Source organism: Equus caballus, chromosome 25 (assembly GCF_041296265.1).
Source record: "Equus caballus isolate H_3958 breed thoroughbred chromosome 25, TB-T2T, whole genome shotgun sequence".
NCBI classification, from domain to species: Eukaryota; Metazoa; Chordata; class Mammalia; order Perissodactyla; family Equidae; genus Equus; species Equus caballus.
The window spans coordinates 34570957-34593798 of NC_091708.1; the positions used below are offsets into that span (position 1 = coordinate 34570957).

The following is a 22842-nucleotide window of genomic DNA, read 5'->3' on the forward strand; positions in this document are numbered from 1 at the left end:
TACCTCCTCCTCAAACTTGCCCTCATCCTTGTCTGTGGCGTCCTGGTACTGCAGGTAGTGGGACACCAGGTTATTCATGTTAATCTCGTCCTTGGTGAACTCCATCTCATCCATGCCCTTACTAGTGTAGCAGTGCAGGAAGGCCTTACACAGGAATATGGCCATGAATTGCTCCAAGATGCACTTGAACAATGCCTGCATGGCCATGCTGTTGCTGATGAAGGAGGCAAACATTTTTTAGCCCCTGGGGCAGGATGTCACAAACAGCTATTTTCACATTATTGGGGATCCACTTTCATTCTTTAGCGTGTGGATATCCAGTTTCCCAATACCATTTATTGAAGACTATCCTTTCTCCATTTTGCATTCTTGTCTTCCTTGTCAAGGATTAGTGGATGGTATACACATAGGTTTATTTCTGGGCTCGGTATTATGTTCCATGGTCCACATGTCTGTTTTCATATCAGTAACATGCTACACTATCTGTTAGTAGTATACCTCCAGCTTTGTTCATTTGATGCCTCCAGTTTTGCTCATTTTTCTCAAGATTGCTTTGGTTTCTGTGAGTCTTTTGTGGTTCCCTATCAATGGAGTGAATGGTGGCGGTGAAATCCATGTTCTAATGCAGCTCTGGGTCAGTAGTGTCTGAATCTACAAGGGCTGGTACTATTCTGTCTGGGCCTTTCTGTGATGTATGAAGAGGCAAATTCCATTGTTGTGTTCTTCACAGGTCAAGAATGTTCACGCCCTTTCCTCCTCCTCATGACTAGGCAGAGGAGAGGCCAACATGTCACTGACATTAGGGAAAATTTCTCCTGGGTCTCCTGTGGTTCAGCCCCTTTAGCTCCTGCACAGGATCTATCTCAAGAGGAAGGCAAGAAATTGGGCAATTAGCTCTGTTGGCTTCTTCTCTAACCAGAAGCTTGGGGTTGGGTTCCCCTGGGTCTTAGTTCTGTTGTTAAATGTGGATCTCCCTGCTCATTGTTGTAGTGCTTGTAAATAGACATGAAAGGTGCTAAAGATCCATAGGCTATGGAGGCCTAAGAGATAAGTATTCAGGTAGTAGCCTGGACCAGCAAGAATTTGCATTGATTAGAGCAAGGTGGGGAACCAATGCTTAGTCTACATATGTGTGGTTTTGTGAAGACTAAGAGAAAGAAAATGTGTGTTTACGTTGCTTGCATACCCTGTGTTTTTAGTGGGTCACTGATGCACACACTGACCTGTATAATGCTACTAGGCACATGTGGGCATGAAATTTAAATTACCCAAATTAAAATTTTGGTTCCTCACTTGCAGTAGCTATATTTCAGTTCCTCAATAGTTACATGAGGTTAGTGCTGCTATAGTGGACAATGCAGATATAGAACACTTCCATCATTACAGAAAGTCTTATCGAATCATGCTGATAAAAGAATATGGAGAGCTGGAAATCTCTTGCCAAGGCACGTGTGTGTGTGTTTGTGTTGATGTGTTTATGTTGCTTCTTTTTATATTGTTTGTGTGTTGTGTTTGACTACATGTGATTCTTAGTGTGTGTAGAGGAGATTTTGTGTGGGTGGTTTGTGAATTGTCTGGATAAATGAATGTGGTGTTTGCATGTTTTTACAAATAGCTTTACCAAGGTGTAATTGTTATACAAAAAATGTACATAATTAACGTACACAATTTGATATGTTTGAACATGTGCATACACCCATGAAATCCTCCCCACACTCAAAGCAATAGACTTATCCATCACCTCCAAAAGTTTCCTTTGTCTCTGTTTTGTGTGTGTGGTAAGAAAACTTAACATGAGATTTACCCTTTTAATGAATGTTTAAGTGTAGAATATAGTGCAGTAAACTACAGGTACCGTGCTGCTCAGCAGGTCTCTAGAACTAATTCACTTGTATAACTGAAACTTCACTTGAACTGAATAACAACTCTATATTTTCTCCTCCCCTCAGCCATTTGTAACCACTAAGGATTCTCTGCTTCTATGAGTTTGACTATTTTACATACCTCATAAAAGTGAACACGGAATATTTGTCCTTCTGCGTCTGGCTTAATTCGCTTAGCATAAAGTCCTCCAAGTTCATCCATGTTGTCACAAATAGCAGGATTTCCTTCTTTTTTAAGGCAGAACAAAATCCATTGTATGTATATGCCACATTCTGTTGATCCACTCATCTGTCAATGGACATTTGGGATTTTTCCCTAACTTAACTATTGTGATTAGTACTGCAATGAACATGGGAGTGCAGATATCTCTTTGAGATCCTGATTTCAATTCTTTCTGGTGTATACCCAGATGTGGGATTGCTGGATCATGTGATAGTTCTATTTGTAATGTTTTGGAGAACCTCTATACTGTTTTCCATAGTGGCCATTCCATTTTACATCCTCAAAAACAGTGTAGAAAGATTCCTGTTTATGTGTCTTTTAAGCTGTGCATGACAGAGTGTTTCATTTTTTTTTTTTTTTTTGGAAGATTAGTCCTGAGCTAACTACTGCCAATTCTCCTCTTTTTGCTGAGGAAGACTGGCCCTGAGGTAACATTCACGCCCATTTTCCTCTAATTTATATGCGGGATGCCTACCACAGCATGGCTTTTGCCAAGGGGTGCCATGTCGCACCCAGGATCTGAACCGGCAAACCCCAGGACACCGAGAAGCAGAACGTGCAAACTTAACCACTGCACCACCGGGCCGGCCAGCAGAGTGTTTCATTTTAAACTTGCATGTAAGTTGATATGAATCCATGAAAACCTCTCCACTTTCTACCAGGATGAATATAGGTCAGAGAGGGCCAAAAACCAGCACCTTGTGTTTGTTTCTCTGTCACAGTGAGTCCCTCTGTGTGTCTATTTTTGTGTATAGCACACTCACATTCTAATTCTCTTCACTTTGCATGTGTGTAGATCAGAGGGCTAAGTGAGTGATATAGAAATATGTGTATGCATTTCACCTGGTGAAACAGCCTTACCCTTCTCTTGTCCCAGCTCTAGATATAAACAGGCGGCTCTTTATGATAAGCAGAGCCCTCTTTATGATAAGTTGGTGGCAATTGGTGTTTGTGGTTTGAAGGCTACTGAACTTCCCTGGGGCCCCAAATTTTCTTCATTAATATTCAATGAATTCTACATTTCCACTTTGGGAAACACGATGTAGTCAATTTTGGAACCTTGTCTAGTTAATCAAATGACTGTGAATTCTGATACAACTCCTCGGTCCTGCAGAATCTGTAATATATCAGTTCTCTGGCCACATCATTGGGCAGATTCTCATGTCAGTCACTTTGTATGTATGCTCACAACTCAGCCATTTTGAAGCATGGGAGATGACAGGGAAGAGAGAGATAGTGGAAGATATGAAGTAAGTTATTTATTGGCAACTGTATTAAAAATGCCATGTTTCAAGTGCTGTGGATGTACTAAGCTTCTGGGGACATCGTCTGGGTCCTTAATCTTTCTCTGCTGTGAGAGAGAGACCACAGAAGTAAACATACTTTTTCAAGAAAGTATTTGATCTTGCTGGATGGCTTCCGCATACCTTCGTTATCTTTAATTCTTGATGTGTGATCTTGGTCACTCCTTCTGCCAAAATGAGGTTATTTTTTGAAATTTTTCGTCACTCTCTTTCTGACTGCTATTTTTAGTCATTCATTTAATAACTTTTTTGATATATTTTCTAAATAAAAATTTTTTATTGTGGTTACAATATATGTAACATAAAATTTACCATTTCAATGGTTTTCAAGTGTACAGTTCCATGGCATTAAGTACCTTCCTGTCTTGTACAACCTTCACCACCATGACCCTCCGGAAGTTTTTTATCTTTCCAAACTGAAACTGTACACATTGAGCAATAACTCCTCGTTTTCCTTCTCTATAGCTGTTGGAAACCACAGTTCTACCTTTTGTCTCTGTGATTTTAACTATTCTAGGAATCTCATATAATTGGAATCATACAGTATTTATACTTTTGTGACTGGTCTATTTTACTTAGCATAATGTCTTCAAGGTTCATCCATGTTGCAGTATGCACAGGATTTCCTTCCTTTTTAAGGCTTATAATATTCCATTGTACACATATATCACATTTTGTTTATCCATTCATCAATGGACACAAGTTGCTTCTATCTTTTGGCTATTGTGAATAACAGGTGTACAGATATATGTTTGAGACCCTTCAATTAATTCTTTTGGATAAATCCTCAGATGTGGAATTGCTGGATCATATGGTAACTCTACGTTTAATTTTTTGAGGTACCGCCACAATGTTTTCCACAGTGGCTGAATCATTTTACATATCTACCAGAAATGCACAGCAGTTCCAAATTTTCCACGGTCTTACCAACACTTGTTACTTTATTTCCTTCTTTTTTATAATAGTCATTCTATGGGGGCTGGCCCCGTGGCCGAGTGGTTAAGTTCGCGTGCTGCGCTGCAGGCGGCCCAGTGTTTCGTTAGTTCGAATCCTGGGCGCGGACATGGCACTGCTCATCAGACCACGCTGAGGCAGCGTCCCACATGCCACAACTAGAAGAACCCACAACGAAGAATACACAACTATGTACCGGGGGGCTTTGGGGAGAAAAAGGAAAAAATAAAATCTTTTAAAAAAAAATCTAAAAAAAAAAATAGTCATTCTATGATGTGAAGTGAGTTTAGTGTTGAGTACATGGTACATTTCTTTAATACTCCCAATAGTGCTGTAGGTGATGTGTGTGTGTGCGACAGAAAAAGAAAGAAAGAGAAAGAGAGAGGCGAGAGAGCAACAATTGGGGTAAGCAAGAATCAGACACAAGAACATGAGCAGTCTGGCTACAGAGCCATGCTCTTAATCAATACTCTATAAAGTTGCTCAAGAGGAAGTGGGCTTGCCAAAGGAAGAGACTGTGTCTTATTTACTACTCCTTCCCTAGTGCCTATCATAGTGTTTCCATGAGTGTAAAAAAAAAGAATGAATCTTTCCTGATTTCTATTGAAGGTGAAAAGAGTGCAATGTGATTTTTTTGTACACTGGAGAAAGTACACAACCATATGGTAATTGCTATGCTCAGTGTTTCTAAGTTCCTGACATTTCCCATTTCTCTTCATTCCCAGAAGGGTGAAAAGCAGCATGAGGAGGGAGAACCAGAGCAGTGCGTCCCAGTTCCTCCTCCTGGGGCTCCCCATCCGGCCAGAGCAGCAGAGTGTGATCTTTGCCCTGTTCCTGGGTGTGTACCTGACTACAGTGCTGGGAAACCTGTTCATCATCCTACTCATCAGACTGGACTCTCGCCTCCACACCCCCATGTACTTCTTCCTCAGCCACTTGGCCTTCACTGATGTCTCCTTCTCATCTGTCACCGTCCCAAAGATGCTGATGAACATGCAGACTCAGCAACTCTCCATCTCATACCCAGGGTGTATGTCACAGACGTATTTTTATCAACTTTTTGGTTGTGTAGATAATCTCCTTCTTGCAGTGATGGCATATGACAGGTACGTGGCCATCTGCCACCCTCTCCACTATACCATCATCATGAGGGAGGGGCTCTGTCTGCTGCTGGTGGCTGTCTCTTGGATTCTCTCCTGTGGCAGTGCCCTCTTGCACACACTCCTCCTGGGCCAGGTGTCCTTCTGTGCTGACAATGTCCTTCCCCACTTTTTCTGTAGCCTCTCCATTCTACTCAAGCTGTCCTGCTCAAATACCTCTCTCAATGAACTAGTCATATTCACTGCAGGGGGTGCAATTATAATTTTTCCATTCAGTGGCATCCTGGTCTCTTATGGCTGCATTGGGGCTTCTATCCTGAGGGTCCCCTCTACCAAAGGGATTTGGAAAGCCTTGTCCACCTGTGGCTCCCATCTCTCTGTGGTGTCTCTATTCTATGGAACAATTATGGCACTGTACTTTTCCTCCTCATCAAACAACTCCAATGACACAGACATGATTGCCTCACTGATGTATACAGTGGTGACCCCCTTGTTGAACCCCTTCATCTATAGCCTAAGGAACAAAGACATGATATTGGCTCTGGAGATTCTTTTCAGAAAGAATATCCTTTTAGTCAAGTGAGAATCACCTTACCATGTTCTTATTTCACCCACTGACCTTGTCAGAGAGTCACGTCTGTGGTGCGTTTATTCTTCCATAACCCTAAATAAGGCATTACCCACAACACACATTCATCTTTGTAGTCTTCAAAGGACCATCTCCTTGTTAGTGTGGTGTGTGATTAATCATTCTGAGTAGGTTGCACTACTCTTTTATATTTGCCAGTATAAATATACTTTCATATTTGCTAATATAACAAAACACACCAACCTCCTCGCTAAAATGCTAAACATTATGCTATCGTTTTCTGCTTCCTTTATAAAGATAAAACCAGTTTTGCTTTAGGTTAAGTTCAGAGGTGTGAAACATGATTGTGTTTTGGACTAAGCCGTACCTTCTCACACCCTGAGTTTCTGACTCCCAGGTGGTAGATGGTCAGAATTCTCAAATGTCTTTGGTAGCTCACTTTATCTATAATGAAATGAACATTTGGACCCTCAAACAGAGCCAGTTTAACTTTTGCGGAACATTGTTTTGATAGGTAAAAGAAAAAAATCCCTCAGAAATAGGTACTACAGCTTTTAATTATCACTCACACTGTCATTCTGTTGAAGTAAATGAGATATAAATCAGCTCCTTATTTCCTCTTTCTTCTCTATTGTTTTCCAAAGTTACGAATGTCAAGTAAAGTTTCTAATGTTTAGTTTTAGTAAAGTCTAGAATCCTTACTTTCTTGATGCAGTAGCTAGTTAATAAAGTACTTTTGCTGGTGTGCTAAAGCCCAAAAACCTTAATTTGATTTTGCCTGTAGCAGAAATGTAATAAGAGTATAGAGTGGAGTTAATGCAATTACCAAATTTCCCCACTCTACGAAATCTGTAATTTTTCCCACAAAGTTGAATTTTTGTGGTGAGAACAGCTTAAATCTGTTTGATTAATTTTAGTCTGGGAAAACTAGTGCTGTCTTCTTCCCAAACTGAGAGATCCCATTTCTAATAGGGAAAAGCTAAAACCATGAATTCCTAATTCATGCACACAGAAATATTTACTGCATGAGTACTATATGCCAGACAATTTTCTAACTTCTGAGAAGATGAGTTAAAAAAAACCCCACAAATCAGACTGCATGCAGAGTTTACACCCCAGCACTCCTGACCCCTCTCATCATGCTCCTTTTTTTCCATAGCAGTGTTTAACTTGTTTAATTTATTGTTATTGTCTCTTTCCTGTAACACAATCTCTACAAAAGATGGGTTTCTGTGTCCGAAATAAAATCTAAGTTTTGATTGTAAGTAAAAACTGCTATGAATAAAGGAAGCATAAAAAGGAGGAGAAAGAGTGCCAGGTGGGTTAATTTAACATTGTGTGGTCCAGGTACAGCTCATTGGGAAGGTACATCCGAAGATGTTAGAGAGGACAGGTAAGCAAGGCATGGGGCTGTCTGGGAAAAAGCATTCCAGGCATGAAGTTAAACAACTGGAAATACTCTGAGGTGAGATGGTACCTGACTTATTCCAGGAACATTAAGTGTCCTCTGTAGCTGAACAGGGCTGAGTGGGATAGGGATGGAAGGTGATAAGTTTAGAAATATCAGGGGACCAAGTTTTTAGGACACTTAAGGTCATAGTAGATGTATCAGTCAAGGTTCTCCAGAGAAATAGAACCAATAGAGTGTGTGTGCATGTTTATGTGTATGTGTGTGTCTGTTTGTAGAAGGAGAGAGAGATTTATTTTAAGGAATTGGCTAATACAATTGTGAAGGCTGTCAAGTACCAAATCTGCAGGTTAGGCTGGCAGGCTGGAAATGCAGGAAAAGTTGTAATTTGAGCCAAAGGAAGTACACTGACAGAAATTTCTCTTATTGTTGGGAGGTCAGTCTTTTTCCTAAGGCCCTCCACTGATTGGATGAGGCCCACCCACACTATGGAGGGCCATCTGCTTTAGTCAAGGTCTGCTGATTGCAATGCTAATCCCATCCGAAAAAGACCTCCATATAAACATCTAGAATAGTGTTTGACCAGATATCTGGGTAATATAGCCTAACCAAGTTTACATGTAAAATTAACTATCATAGTAGAGTTTTTGGCTATGAGTTTGGGTGATTTGGGAACCCATTGGACAGTATTCAATAAAAGAATAACATGATCATATTTATTTTTGTTATTGTTTCTTTTTTAAAAAAACACAAAAGAACTCTAGGGCTGGCCCAGTGGCATAGTGATTAAGTTTGCATGCTGTGCATCAGCAGACTGGGGTTCATGGGTTCAGATCCTGGACGCAGATCTACACAACGCTTATCAAGCCATGCTGTGGCGGGCATCCCACATATAAAATAGAGGAAGATTCGCTGTTAGGAAAGATGTTAGCTCAGGGCTAAGCTTCCTCACCGAATAAAACAGAAAAAGAAACAACAACAAAAAATACCCTTCATGTTTTCTGAGGTATAAGTAACATAAAGTAAACTTCATGTATATAAATATACAGTAGTTGAATAGTTTTGACATATGTATATACCTATGAAATATTACCACAAACCATCAAGATGTTGAAGTTTCTCCATGCCTACCCTCCTGCTCCCTCTTTGCTCCTCCCCTCTGTCCCCAGAGGGATCACTGATCTGTTTTCTGTCACATAGATTCATCTTCATCTTCTAGGAGTTTGTCTAAATGGAGTGATACAGTATGTATTCTTTTATTGTTGCATTTTTTCAGTTAGCATAAGTGCTTTGAGATTCACCTATGTTGTAATATATAGCAACAGTTCATTCTTTTCATTGCCGAGTAGTGTTTCATTGTATAGATATGCCAAGGCATTTTTGTCCATTCACCAGTTGATGGATATTTGGGTTGTTTCCAGTTTTGGCTTATTAAATAAAGCTGTTATAAACATTCTTGCGTCAGTCTCTGCATAGAAATATACATTCTTTTTCTTTGGGCAAATAAGAAGTCATATTCTAGGTATATATTTAACTTTCAAGGAAATTGTAAAACTGTTTTTCAGAGTAGTAGCACCATTTTACATTCCCATCAGCAGTGTATGAGGGTTCCAGTTTCTTCATAGCTTCAACAACACTTGATAGCAGCACTGCTTTCATTTTTAGCCATTCAAATAGGTGTGTAGTGGTGTATACTAGTTTATATTTCTTGGAGCCACTTGATTGGAAGCATGCCTTGGCTTCTTTAGAGAAACAACCCTGTAACATTGGGTAGTGTTTTTGAACTTCTCCTTGATTCTTCCTATTCCCATTCCTGATATTTATTACACCTCAGCATTTTTAACTATTTACCTACTATTTCGTTTGAATTTTTTTTTCTGCAATCCCCCCTTGGATACATGTTCCATGAGAGGGATTTCTGTTTATATTATTCACTGCTACATCGTGAGGGCATATATCAGTGTCTTACTTTTGTGAGATCCTTTATCATTATTTGTTAAGTGATTGAGTGAATGAACAAAAGAATTTATTCAACAATTACCAAGTGCCTATTGTAAGCCATAGCTAATCCCTAGTGATACTGCAATTAAAAAAATTTAAAAATTAAAAAATAGTTTGAAATTTATGAATGAAATATCAATATTTACACTTTTATCATCCACCATTCTTTTTACCCTATTCCCAACCCACTCCTATAAGTAACCATTTCTGTTAGCTTATTAGTTCCTTGTTTATACTTCCTGTGTTTCTTTTATACATATATATAGGAAACCTTGTAAGCAATAAACATACCTAACATATTTTCTCTTTAAGTACAATTCTTCTCTAAAAGGAACCCAAGTTACTTAGAAAGATGGATGTTTCCATGACCAGAAATACAAAGAAGATCTGGGAAAGTTTTGTTGAGCCTGAAAGTAAGGAATCAGTCAATGAATCCTGGGGACACAGGAGTCAGCTCAAAGGGGCTGCCCCTGGCAAATATGGAATAATTTCAGCTTCAAAAAGAATAACAACAAACCAACAAACACATAGAGAGGGAGAACAGATTGGATGTTATCAGAGGGAAGGGAGTGGGGTGAGGGCAAAATGGGTAAAGGGACACATTTGTATGGCGATGGATGGAAATTAGACTGTTGGTGGTGAACATGGTGCAGCCTATCCAGAAGCTGAAATATAGTAATGTACACCTTGAATTTACACATTGTAACAGACCAATGATCTCAATAGAATTATTAAAAAAATAAAAACAAGGGGCTGTCCTGTGGCCTAGTAGTGAAGTTCGGCGAGCTCCACTTCAGCAGCCTTGGTTCAGTTCCCAGGTGCAGACCTACACTACTTTTCAGCAGCCATCCTGTGGTGGCAACTGACATACAAAACAGAGGAAGACTGGCACAGATGTTAGTTCAGGGCAAATAATTCTTAAGCAAAAGGAGGAAGATTGGCAACAGATGTTAGCTTAGGGCAAATGTTCCTCAGCAAAAATAAAAGAAAAAAATAAGAGCAATAACCATAATGGATTATGACTCAGAAACTAAATGAGAATATATGACTCTATAATGCTATAATAAATTAGTAAAAAACATACATGATAGAGAAATAACACTTCTCTCTTACAGAGAACTAATACATGTAGAATGATTGAAGGAATGAGAAATATCACCATTTGGCCACCACAATTACAATAATTGTTTCAAGCAAGTATCACTTGATTCTTATGAAGTATGACATACATAATGGTTGAAATTTTATCATATCTACCCATTATATTTATTAATTTGAAAGATAAAAATGGTAACTTTGTAGTAAGAAAATCTGATAGACACCACCTTAATCAATTGACCAAGATTAAAATTGCTGGCAGTTGGGGCCCGGGCCCGTGGCAGAGTGGTTAAAGTTCTGTGAGCTCTATTTCAGTGGCCCTAGTTGATGGGCTCAGATACCCAGTGTGGACCTATTCCACTGATCAGCCATACTGTGGAAGTGTTCCACATACAGAAAAATAGAGGAGGATTGGCACAGATGTTCGCTCAGGGCTAATCTTCCTCAAGCAAAAAAAAAAAGAGGAAGATTGGCAGCGGCTGTTAGTTCAGGGCAAATCTTCCTGAGGGGATAAAAAATTGCTTGTAATAGGAAAAATTGAGTGCACACCTATATAGTAATAAAGCAAATGTGATTAAATATTAATTTTTGGGCAACCTAGGTGAAAAGTATATGAGAAATTTTTGTGTAATCATTACCGTTCTATGTCTGAAGTGACTTCAAAATAAAAAGTCAAAAAAAAAATATTGTCCATAATTATTCACTAAGAAAAAATAGAATGTCTTACAGGTCTATCTCTAAATTTAAAGTTGGTATCCAGGCAGACAATTACGATATTCCAAAATATTCTCCTTATAGCCCCTGCCAGATATCAAATATGAACTGTGGAACCAAGGGGAAGGTGTAAGAAGGTAATTCTATAAAATGTGATCCCGGCTCTTTAAGAGTTTACAGTCTCTGTGGTGAAACTGTACAGACCATTTTACACCAAGGAAAGAAGCAAGTCTGCAGAACAAAATGTATCAACATATTCGCTATCCACAAATTAGCACACAAATGTGTAACTAGAAAATATTATCTATCAGCGTGTGCCAGAAAGTCTCCATTTACTCCTCTGTCTATTCTCCAGGCTGCTCCAATCCATTTTGTCTCAGGATTCTGACCTTTCTGGATGGTATTGACCAGGCTTCTCAGCCCTTTGGATTTGGCCAATGGAAACACAAGCTAGAGATCAAAACGCAGAAGGAGAGAGACATTGGAGCATTTATTCTCTATTTTCCTCCCTGCTGGACCATGGGTTCACAGCGTCTGTCCACAGTAATTGTCTAAGGTTCCTCTCCTACCCCTAGATGTCTCATCAGATGGTCATAACCTCTCCCCCCCTTGCACATTTTTCCTACTGCTGCTACCCTGGAGTGCCTCACCATCCCTTAGTAGTTTCCCTTAAACTTGTAAACACCTTTGTAAACAAGCCATTATCACAATCTTTTTGAAAAAATCCTTTGTCCCAGTTGGTACCATTACCAAGAAGAAAGGAGTCCAGGGCATTGCTGGCATCACAGACCCCGTTCCCTGGGTCTCCAGCCTCCTCTGCCTCCGGGACACGTAGCTCCACAAAGGGCAACAAGAAATTGGCCAATTTGGATATGGTGGCTCCTCCCTGACAGAGAAGCTTAGAGACTTTGTTTCTGTCCTCTTGCTGGTACTTAAAATGTTATCTATTTGATCATTGCTCCAGAGATCATTACAGAACCTGAAATTCTGCAGAAGTGCTTAGGCCACGGATATTTCTTCTTTTCATGTGGATACCACGTCTCCTGAAGAGATGCTTAGGCTTTGGGTAACACTCTGGAGCAGAAGGTGTCTGAACTCACCAAGGATGAACACAGGTCAGAGCTAACTGGAAATCTGCATTTGGTAATGAGTCAATCTGTGTCCTCGTGGCTTTGTGTGCCTTTGTGTTCATAGGTGCATGTGTGTGTGCATGTGCTTGTGTTTCTGTTATTTGATAGTTGCATGCATATGCTTGTACTATGTATCTGACTCACAGCCTGATTCTTTTCCTGAGTTAGACCCAGTCTGGGCTCTGTTTTAGTGCATGTAGACCAAGTTATCAGATTCCTAATGTGTGAATAGGGATGCCTGATTCATGCCTGTGATCTTAAATATTTGCATCACAGCTGAGAGGATGAGAGCTCAGCATTGGGAGTGAGATCCTTGTCTCTGCTGCTGGAGGAGAAGTCTGACCTCACCAAGGAACTGAAGTGTAAGAGGGCTCAAACCTCTGCTCAGCAGCGTGATAGTGTATGTGTGAGCTGTGTTTGTGGGTGGTGCACTCCTGTGTGGGAGAAGGAATGTGTACTGTTTGCTTTTGTCTGTGTGAATGTTAACATGTGTGTGTTACCAAGTGCATGGTTTGTTGGTGGTGGTTTAATGACTGTGCCTGTGACTGAATAGGCTTGACTGCCCCATGCCGATTACATTCCTCAGGGAAGGATGTGTGCCATAAGGTGCTAAAGCACCCTTCTCAGTAATGGGAAGGTGCACGCTGCTGGATATGGTGAATGGGTGGCTGGGTGTGCATGTATGTTTTTGGTGTGTGTTTCTTGTTAGATTTTTGCATTGTATATGGCCTTCTGTGTTTTTGGTGACGTGTGTGTATTGTGATGAGTTGAGTGTTTGTCAGGTGTGTCATGTGTCAGATATGTTTTGTGCATTCTGAGTGCGTTTGTGGGTAAATGGTACATCACTGTGTATTGTGTATGTCTCACATTGCATGTTACTTATCACTTGTATGTATATATTCAATGTTTATGACTGATCTACATACATACTGCCTATCCTTCCCTTAGGATGGGAACTAGTCACAGGTGACTGGAATCCTCAAATCAGCAGAGGGTGTTTGTGTGTGTGTATGTCTGTGTGTGTGTCTGATTTGCATGCATGTTTGGGGCTTCTGATTTTCCCCCATGACCCAAATCTTTCCTTCAGTATCTTCCTCTGAAACATCATTGACTGAGATAAACAAAGCTCCAAGCAACTCACTGTTTCTGAAATGGATCTGCTATGATTTTCATATACCTGAATGTGACTGAGTAACGCAGAGTTTTTTAACTCTTCCCTTAGTTTAGCCCTGTCCCAAAAAAGACTTTAGGCATCAGGCTGTGTGAAGTTAGAGTGAAGAACCCCCACCAAAAGATGGCAAGAACTTGGGGAGATCACTTAACACCATGACTTCAGTTTTCAATATAAAAATTGGAAGTAATTACACTTGTCGCATGAAACTTACAGGTCTTCAATAAATATTTATTGTTTGAATAAATGATAATGAATGTGAGAGTCTTTTGGCAATTGGAAAATAGGTTAATATAAGTGAAGGGAACCACCTAGGCAGGAAACTAGGAAACTTTTTACCTACTTTGGTTTCTTTGCAGTATTAAAGGAACAAATAGCGTCCGGTGCACCTAACCAATAGGGGGGAAGTTTCCGTGTGTAGCGGTTACGAGCATGGTCTCTGATAACACAGACATATTATATGGAACAGCATGAAGTAGCAAATATATTATAATTTTCAACCTACAGAAAATGATAATGCATATACTTTATATATATACATACATGAAATTTATATAATTTATGTTTCTAATTCCTATAACCTAAAATAGGTGCAAGAACATTCATTCTTAGTGCAGCTGAAAAGATCATTTGAAATCTGAGAATGTACAGTTTATGTGTGGATTTTGTTAGGAAATGTAAGCAAAGTCCTTAGCCTACTACACAAATGTTTAACAAAATGTTCGTCCTTCTTATGGAAGATATTTTGTGGACTATTCTGGTTTGGCAGCTATTCTGGCATCAAGCAGCTTTAAATTGAAACTCACTTCTAGAGTGAAAATGAGTTTGCAGCAGTAGGTCACTGGGACTCAGGCAGGTACACAGTGTGACAATGCTCCAACAATACCACCTCAGCAGTGGAGTCTCACATTATTCGAAGGCAGAAACAAGCGATACCAGTTTGCTGAGACTCATTTACTATTTCTGCCACAGTGAATTATTACGATTTGGCTCTGTCTCGGTGTGGTGAATTATCCCTCTATGCTCATCAAGATCTACACTTACGGAGGGCAGGAACCTTGCCTTTTTGTTCACTGCCACATTCTCAGTTGTCAGTAGAGGTCCTCATTCAGTCTCAATGTTCAATAAATAATAGTTCGGTGAAGCAGTGAATACCCTCTTGCTTCTGTGAGATGAGAACTTGTTCGCTGCCTTTGGGTGTGGTGTTTTAGTGGAGCCGTACTGGGATAGAGGGAAGATGTATGCACCCACATGTGTGAGAAATTAATGAGTGTAGTTAAAAATTAATTTTTCCCCAGAGAATTGCAGTATGAAATGTGATGGTCCTGATCATCTTTTCTAGGTTCCTGAGATTCCCAAACTTTCTTCATCGCCAGCATATAGAAGAGAACTATGAGGCCTGAGAACCAGAGCTGTGTGTCTGAGTTCCTCCTCCTGGGGCTCCCCATACAACCAGAGCAGCAGGGCCTGTTCTTTGCCTTATTTCTATGCATGTACCTGACCACAGTGCTGGGGAATCTGCTCATCATCCTGCTCATCAGGCTGGACTCTCGCCTCCACACTCCCATGTACTTCTTCCTCAGCCACTTGGCCTTCTCTGACATTTCCCTTTCATCTGTCACAGTTCCAAAGATGCTCATGAACATGCAGTCTTGGCAACAAACCATCCCCTATTCGGGGTGCATTTCTCAGTTTTATTTTTTGACTTTGTTTGGTTGTATTGACAATTTCCTTCTTGCAGTGATGGCATATGACAGGTATGTGGCCATCTGTCAGCCACTCCACTACACAAATGTCATGAGGCAGGAGCTGCTTATCTCATTAGTAGTGTGGTCCTGGTTCCTTAGTTGTGCACATGCCCTGTTGCACACCCTCCTTTTGGTCCAACTGTCCTTCTGTGCTGACAATAGCATTCCCCACTTTTTCTGTGACCTCACTGCACTCCTGAAGATGAGCTGCTCAGATATCTCCCTCAATGAGCTGGTCATGTTCATTGAGGGAGCAATGGTTGTCACCTTGCCTTTGATTAGTATCCTGGGTTCATATATCCATATAGGGACCACCGTCCTGAAGATCCCCTCCACAAAGAGACTCTTTAAAGCCTTTTCTACCTGTGGCTCCCATCTCATTGTGGTGTCTTTATACTATGGGACCATTGCAGTTGCTTACTTTTTCTCCTCATCAAAGGATTCCAATGACAAAGACATGATTGCTTCGGTGATGTATATAGTAGTTACCCCCATGCTGAACCCCTTCAACTATAGCCTGAGGAACAGAGATATAAAACAGGCTCTAGGAATGTTTGTCACTAGGGCTAATTTCTTTAAGTGACAATCACTAAATTCTTTTATTACAATGATGAGTACAGTGAGATGTATATCCTAAAATTACTGTATGTTTGACAACTCTATATAAATTTAAAAGAATATCTGTTCTTCTATCATCTATAGTGTTCTTAATATGTCAACTAGGTCAAGTTTGCTACTTGGATTGTTAAATATTCTTTATTCCTAATTAAATTGTGGGTTTGTCTTTTTCTCCTTTCAGATATGTCAGTTTTTGCTTATTACTTTTTATACTATATTATTGAGAACACACAGATTTAACGTCACAATCTGCTCCTGGTGGACTGATTCTTTATGTAGTGGTGTACTGAAGCTGGCTTGCACTGGATTCAAGCTGATTGTATCCATTTCTTCCCAATTCCACATTCAACGACACACTGTTGGTAGATTGAAATCAGTCACATTGGGGATAATTACGCTATGGAAATTGGCTGACTGGGCAGTTTAAGCAGCAGTTTCAGAAAATCAGAGGGGACATGGATTACAGGCATGATGTGAGACTGAATCCAATAATTTCACATCTCAGCCTTCCTCGTGTTCATGAACTGCATCATCAGGGGCCTGAGAATTCTGCCAGGGGAACTTCTCCTGAAATATCATGAGACATAGAGCATATTTTCTTGCCATTTCAAAGGACAGAAGCAAGCAAGAGTCAGTGGCTCAGAGGAGTCTGTTAGCAGTTCATAAGTCTATAGAACAGTAGATGTCAATAGAGTGAAAGGAGATTTGTATATTAAGGAGATGAGAACAGAGGAATCCAGGCTTGCAACCAGCTCCTGCTCTGATTATATGACAACACTCTCCTCACCCTGTTAAAGGATTCCTAGAGAGAATATCTGGAAAAGAGAACTAGACAGAAAACTAGAAATCCTGTTCTGGGTCATCAAACAAATGGAACCCTGAAGTACTAAGATGTGGCATGCTGCTCAAAATGATTCATGTTTGCACTCATGAACTATTGAAACCTGGGATAGGTTGATTCTAAGAAAGATACTCAAGAATTAATCATTGAACAAATGCAGGAATCATGAAACATTTTAACATAGGTTGAGTCTGAGACACTAACTGCAGTAGAGAGGGGTGTAAGAAATCAAAATTGTATGGTCCTTAGTTTTCAAGAACAACTTGTTTTTTCATATTTCTAAAGTTCCTGGAAGCATAAGAAAATGTATATGCCTTTAAACATATTTTTTTCTGTCTCTGTGAGTAATTTAAACTGCTGGTGCCCCTTTTACTTCTGAAGGTGAATAAGGAAAGAGAGTTGCAGTGTTCACACTTTCTAGTCACAAAAACGATGCTGGCATTAGACATTTCTGACCGGCAGGGGCAAGAGACAACACAAGGAGCACTAACATTCTTCCTGGTGATATCTTGGCAAACCATGGGAAATGGGGTAACCAGCCTGGAAATGTAAACATTGAATTCCAATCTTCTGATGAGGAACTCTTGACCTATTCTGCATCTCCTAGTATGTAACCTCCATCCTTTATTTACTTTGTCTTAACTTTTACTTAGTGCTATAAATAAGACAGATGACCCACAATGTTGTATGACTCCCAAATTAATAATCCAGAATGAAATTGTCACAAAAGCAGGGACTTTGTGTTGTTCATTGCTATATCTCCGGCACTTTAACAGCTCCCAATAAACAGTAAGTATCTGGTAAATATTTATAGACAGAATGAATCTCAGAGAAATAATTTTTTGACTTTTTGAGTCTGAGCAGAGATAAAGAATGAACACTAATAATAATAATAGCTATCATTTATTGAAAACCTACTATTACAGTTGTGCATTGCTTAACAGTGGGGATACAATCTGAGAAATGCATCACTGAGTGATTTTTTCTTTGTGCAAACATCACAAAGTGTACTTACACAAACCTAGATGGTATAGCCTACTGCACACCTAGGCTATATGGTCTTACATTGTGGGGCCACCATCATATATGTGGTCCACTGTTGACTGAAACATCATTATACAGCACATGACTAGCCACTATACTAGATGCATTTCATAGTTTATCTCAGTTAATCTTCAAAGTCACATTATTAGATAGAGATCATTATCTCCACCTTACAGATGACGCCAAGAAAAATATATAGGATACAAGAATTTAGTTAAGAAAGCTTTATTTGCTAATATAGTTTGCAAACCAGAAAGATGCATATTCCAAAATAAACAAAAAGTCTGCTCCAGGGAGGGTGTGGAGGGCAGAGCTTAGAAGGCAAAAAACACAGACCACAGGGATTGTTTTGAAAGCCCTCCAAAAGCAGGACCTGCCAGCCTACAACTATTTGTCACTTTACCTTCTTACCGCTACCCTGGTTACAGAGAAGAAGGTATTGCAAATGTCCTTAATTTTGGAAGAGGGAGGGAAGAGCTCAGATTCTTCTTGACAAACTTCGTGATGGGATTACTGGAATCAGGGTTCAGAGTCGAGAATAATAAATACAAAAATTCTGTAACTGCATATGGTCATGGATGTTAACTAAACTTATTGTGGTGATCATTTCACAATATATGCAAATATAAAATCATGTTGTATGCTTGAAACTAATATAATGTTGTATGTCAATTATACATTGATTTAAAAAAAAAGAATAAATTTAGATAGCAAATCACCAGAAGCAAAAGTCAGATTGCTAAACTGAGATTTAAAACAAGTTTAGCAGGGGGAAAGTGAGAGACAGGGAGAGAGAGTCACCAGGATTCCAGATCAAGAACCCAAGAAATCAACAAAGGATTGCAAAGCCTAGCCAAGGCCAGATCTGAAGGGGAAGTTAGAGCATCATAGTTATTTCATCAGCTGGAACACAGAAGACTAGAAAGAAGAAGGTCTGAACTAAGTATTTAAGATGATCTAGGATACATGGTACTCTGACCCCACTCAGCTAAGACCTTCAGGAATTGTGAAGTATTTTGTATTTGTATTTTGAAATCTGAACTGAGACACTCAGAAACAGGGAGCTGCTGGCTCTCAGGCTAATACCAGGAGGCTAATACCAGGAGGCTAATACCAGGCTGAACAGGGCTCTACTTTGGACGTCTGTAGACAGGGAGTCACGGAACAGAGTTGGCTTTATCAGTACGGTGATGCCCTCATTAAAATATTGGAAGTTTTACTTCTTTCTTCATGTTAAATGGTAACCGTAACCCATGACAAAAAGGTACTTTCTATGAAAATAAATCACCAAGCTGCCCCCCCGCAACAAGATTTCTATCACTAAGCTCCTCATTTAAAGACATTTGAAAGTTGCCAATATCCACATCTGCAAACAGTTTAGTGGCATATGACGTATCTTTCATAAAGGATTTCATACTTCTGGTTAAAGATGTTATACTAAAGCCAAGCATCTAATTTCACTCTCTCCTAAAACTCTATCAAATTAAAGTAATTTTTTAAAAAGAAATAAAACCCGTATGGACAAAGAAGAGTGGGAAGCAAGCAACAGTAACAAAATTTCAAAAGTGGAAAACCATATGGATGAGGGAGAGGTCATCAAGATAGTCTTAACATCACCCTCAATTTGACTAAACTTTAGAGAATTGTTTCCCGACTATGGACCCCTGATCTCCATTTTCTTAGAGCTTTACTTTAGAAAACTTTTTATCTAATCCTTGGAAATGTAAATCATCTCCCAGGCTCTTTCCACCCTTAAAACCTAGGAATGTCTTTCTCAAGGACCTGGGAGCCATCCCTTTGAAACTTAATCATCAAGAAAGCACACCTATCTCCCAGTCTCTGTGGAAGGGTAAGAGACTCACTTCAATGGACACCAATTAGCAAATAGAGATGGCCTAATCACATTGACCAGCCTTCTCTGGTACTTTTCCTGTAGCTCACCCCAGCCCTTAAAAGTTCTCCTGCCTTTTGTTTCTGTAGAGTGGAGTTCAATCTCTCTCCTCTATTGCAATATTTGTGAATAAAGTCTTCCTTGCCTGTTTAACTCTGCGTGGTACAATTTTCCTTTGACAATGATAACTGAGGTTACAGACATGGAAACACTGAATCCTAAACTGGCAGTATATAAAATAAAAGAATCAAGCTTGTCAATACCAAAGAATCGTATGATTTCACGCATATGTGGAATATAAATAAACTTACACATAAAGAGAACAATTTAGTGGTTACCAGGGGAAAGGGGGTGGAGGGTGGGCACAAGGGGTGAAAGGTCACACTTATATAGTGTCTGACAAATATTAATGTGCAACTGAAATCTCTCAATGTTATAAACTATTATGACCACAATAAAAAAGTATGTATTACTGAAAATAAATGTAAAACTGTAGTTAATGTAATTATAGTTAAAAATACTCTATTGTATATCTGAAAGTTGCTAAGAGAGTAGATTTTGAAAGTTCTCATGACAAGAAAAAGAATTGGTAACTGTGTGGCAATGGATGTTAACTAGATTGATCGTGGTGATCATTTTTCAATATATACAGATATCAAATCATTATGCTGTACATCTGAAACTAATATAATGTTATATGGCAACTATATCTCAATAACAAAGTAAGTGTGTATCATTTAAAAGAAATGTAAAACAAGAGACTACATTGTCAATAGCTCAGGGCAGGCAGATACTCCATTCATGCCTTAACTGTATCTAAGTTTTAGTAGGCTTTCTTCTCAGAATCAAATTTTGGAGCACATGTCAGAGAACCCCATGTCCAGGCTGATATCCCAGGTCCTAGCCATCCTCCTGGGATATGCTGAGCTGCCAAGCCACAGTCACTAATACTAAAATTGGAAGCACTGCCTCATGAGCTCCACTCCCCAGAGAATGCAGCGAATTTGGACAATGATACACTTAGGACTCCATGCTAGTGAGAACCGTGGAATTCTTGAGGAAGCACATGATAAAACCTCCCAGCACGTTTCTCAGATTATGCCTTCCTGTCTCTGACAAGCAGAAGCACTCCCAGGAGCCTGGCTGTTCTTCCCCTTCAACCCCTGCCTGATACCTTTCTTTCTTCCATGCTGGGCAACTTCCTCTGTCTTCCTTGAGTGGATAGTTCTGAGCTGAAGTCAAAACAAGATATAATTACACATGCTGCCTGAGGGAGGATGGAAGTGCCAAGCTCAGCCTATTCCAGTCCAGTTTATGATGGAAGTTCTTTTGTTTGGGACTGACTCTAGAAATCTAGAGTCAGAGAAAAAGTTCAGACAGGATTCTGGAATAGGAGGGAGAAATCATTAGCAACTCTGTAAGAGACACATGTGGAGGGCTCATAACTCCTTATATTACTCCAGCTTCAGGAGCCTAGGATTGGATTAATCATGATTCTTGTTTCATGCTACACTCTCTTCATTGGTCCAAGCATCACCTGCTTGCCTGTTCCCTTGGTTTTGAATATTACTATAAATAGCCATTAACTTACTGTCTGACACTGAAACAAACATTGATTACAATTCATGTCTACTTATATGAACCTTCTCCATCACCTCTTTCTCTCACTCCCTGCCTAAGGTAACCAACCTTGTGAATCTTGGGTTAATTTTTCCCCTTCTTTTGTTAATGCATGTTTATATTTGAAATATATCTACTATAGATATTCCAAGAAGCATATTAAGTTTGAGATGGCTTGAAATTTGTAAAAGGGTAACAAACTTTAAGTAATTTAGAATGAGTTGAACTTATGCCTCAATATCATATTACCTTGATTCATTGATATTATTGGATATTGCTATGGTTCATTTATTTTTAATTACTATATAATAGCCCTTTACATGAATATAGCATGATGTGTTCATCCACTCTCTGTGATGTGTTTTTGGGTTATTTAGTTATTTCTGCTACAAAATACAGGTTCATAATGATAGAATTTATATTTTTTGTGCTCCAATTTACTAACTCCCTTGCATGAGCAAGTATCTTGACTTGTCTTAGTCTTGGATTTCTGAACCATAAAATGGACATGGAAACCACTTTCACAAAGTTGTTAGAAGAATTAAATAAAATACCTATTAGTGTTTACAAAATTATCGTTCATATCTTACCATCTATCAACTATTTGCTCCATTTCATATACTTAGTATAATTAAGTGTAGCTGAATTATAAAGTAGTTTATTCAAATTTTTGCTTCCAATGTTATCAATAATCAGTTCTCACCATAAACAGAGATCTATAACAATCGTAGTAGCAGCAGCAGTAGTAATAGATAACATTTCTAGAGTCCTTTATATGTGCCAAACACAGTATGAAGCACTCTACATGGATGATTTTATTAAACCTATACTCTATGAGTAAATACTATTTTATTCCCATTTTATAGATGGAGAAACTGAGGCACGGAGAAATTAAGAAATTTGCTCAATATTGTACAGTTAGTCAGTAACATAACTAGACTTTTAACACAGAGAAGTAGACATCTTGACAACTGCTTTTCTTAACCCTTCTTCATTTTCCTTCTCTACTGATGGCTTTATTAACCACAATCACCCACATTCTGGGTTTTTTTTGGATGAGGAAGATTTGCCCTGAGCTACTATCTGTGCCAATCTTCGTCTATTTTGTATGTGGGTCGCTGCCACAGCATGGCCACCTATTAGTCGTGTAGGCCCATGCCCAAGAACCAAACCCAAGTTACCAAAGCACAGCAGGCTGAACTTAACCACTGAGCAATGGGGCCAGCAATCCCACATTCCTGACATTTTCTTTTTCCAATCTCCTTGATACTGCAAATTTACGAATTTCATCCTCCCTCTGTTGGTGGCTAGCTCTTTTATATGTCTTTTTCTCACTTTCTTTCCCATTCCCTTCACTTTCCCCAAAAATAGTATTCAATCCTAGAGCCAGATTTGTGGTGATTATTCATATATATACATTTACAAACCTGAAAAACCTCACTACTACAGTATGGAGCTGAAGTATCCATCCTATAGTTCTGGTTATGAAAAATGAAATACATAAT

The 22842-nt window shown here is 39.3% G+C and overlaps 2 protein-coding genes across 2 annotated transcripts; both read left to right on the forward strand.

Moving 5' to 3' along the window:
- The first annotated feature begins 5105 nt into the window (after nt 1–5105).
- Nucleotides 5106–6047, forward strand: OR1J51 (olfactory receptor family 1 subfamily J member 51). The gene has a single exon (NM_001391487.1). It carries the CDS (start codon nt 5106–5108, stop codon nt 6045–6047), a length of 942 nt encoding a protein of 313 aa, NP_001378416.1.
- An 8920-nt stretch (nt 6048–14967) lies between these two features.
- Nucleotides 14968–15906, forward strand: OR1J48 (olfactory receptor family 1 subfamily J member 48). The gene is given in 1 exon segment (NM_001391867.1): nt 14968–15906. A coding segment is annotated over 1 exon segment (939 nt).
- The last annotated feature ends 6936 nt before the right edge of the window (nt 15907–22842 follow it).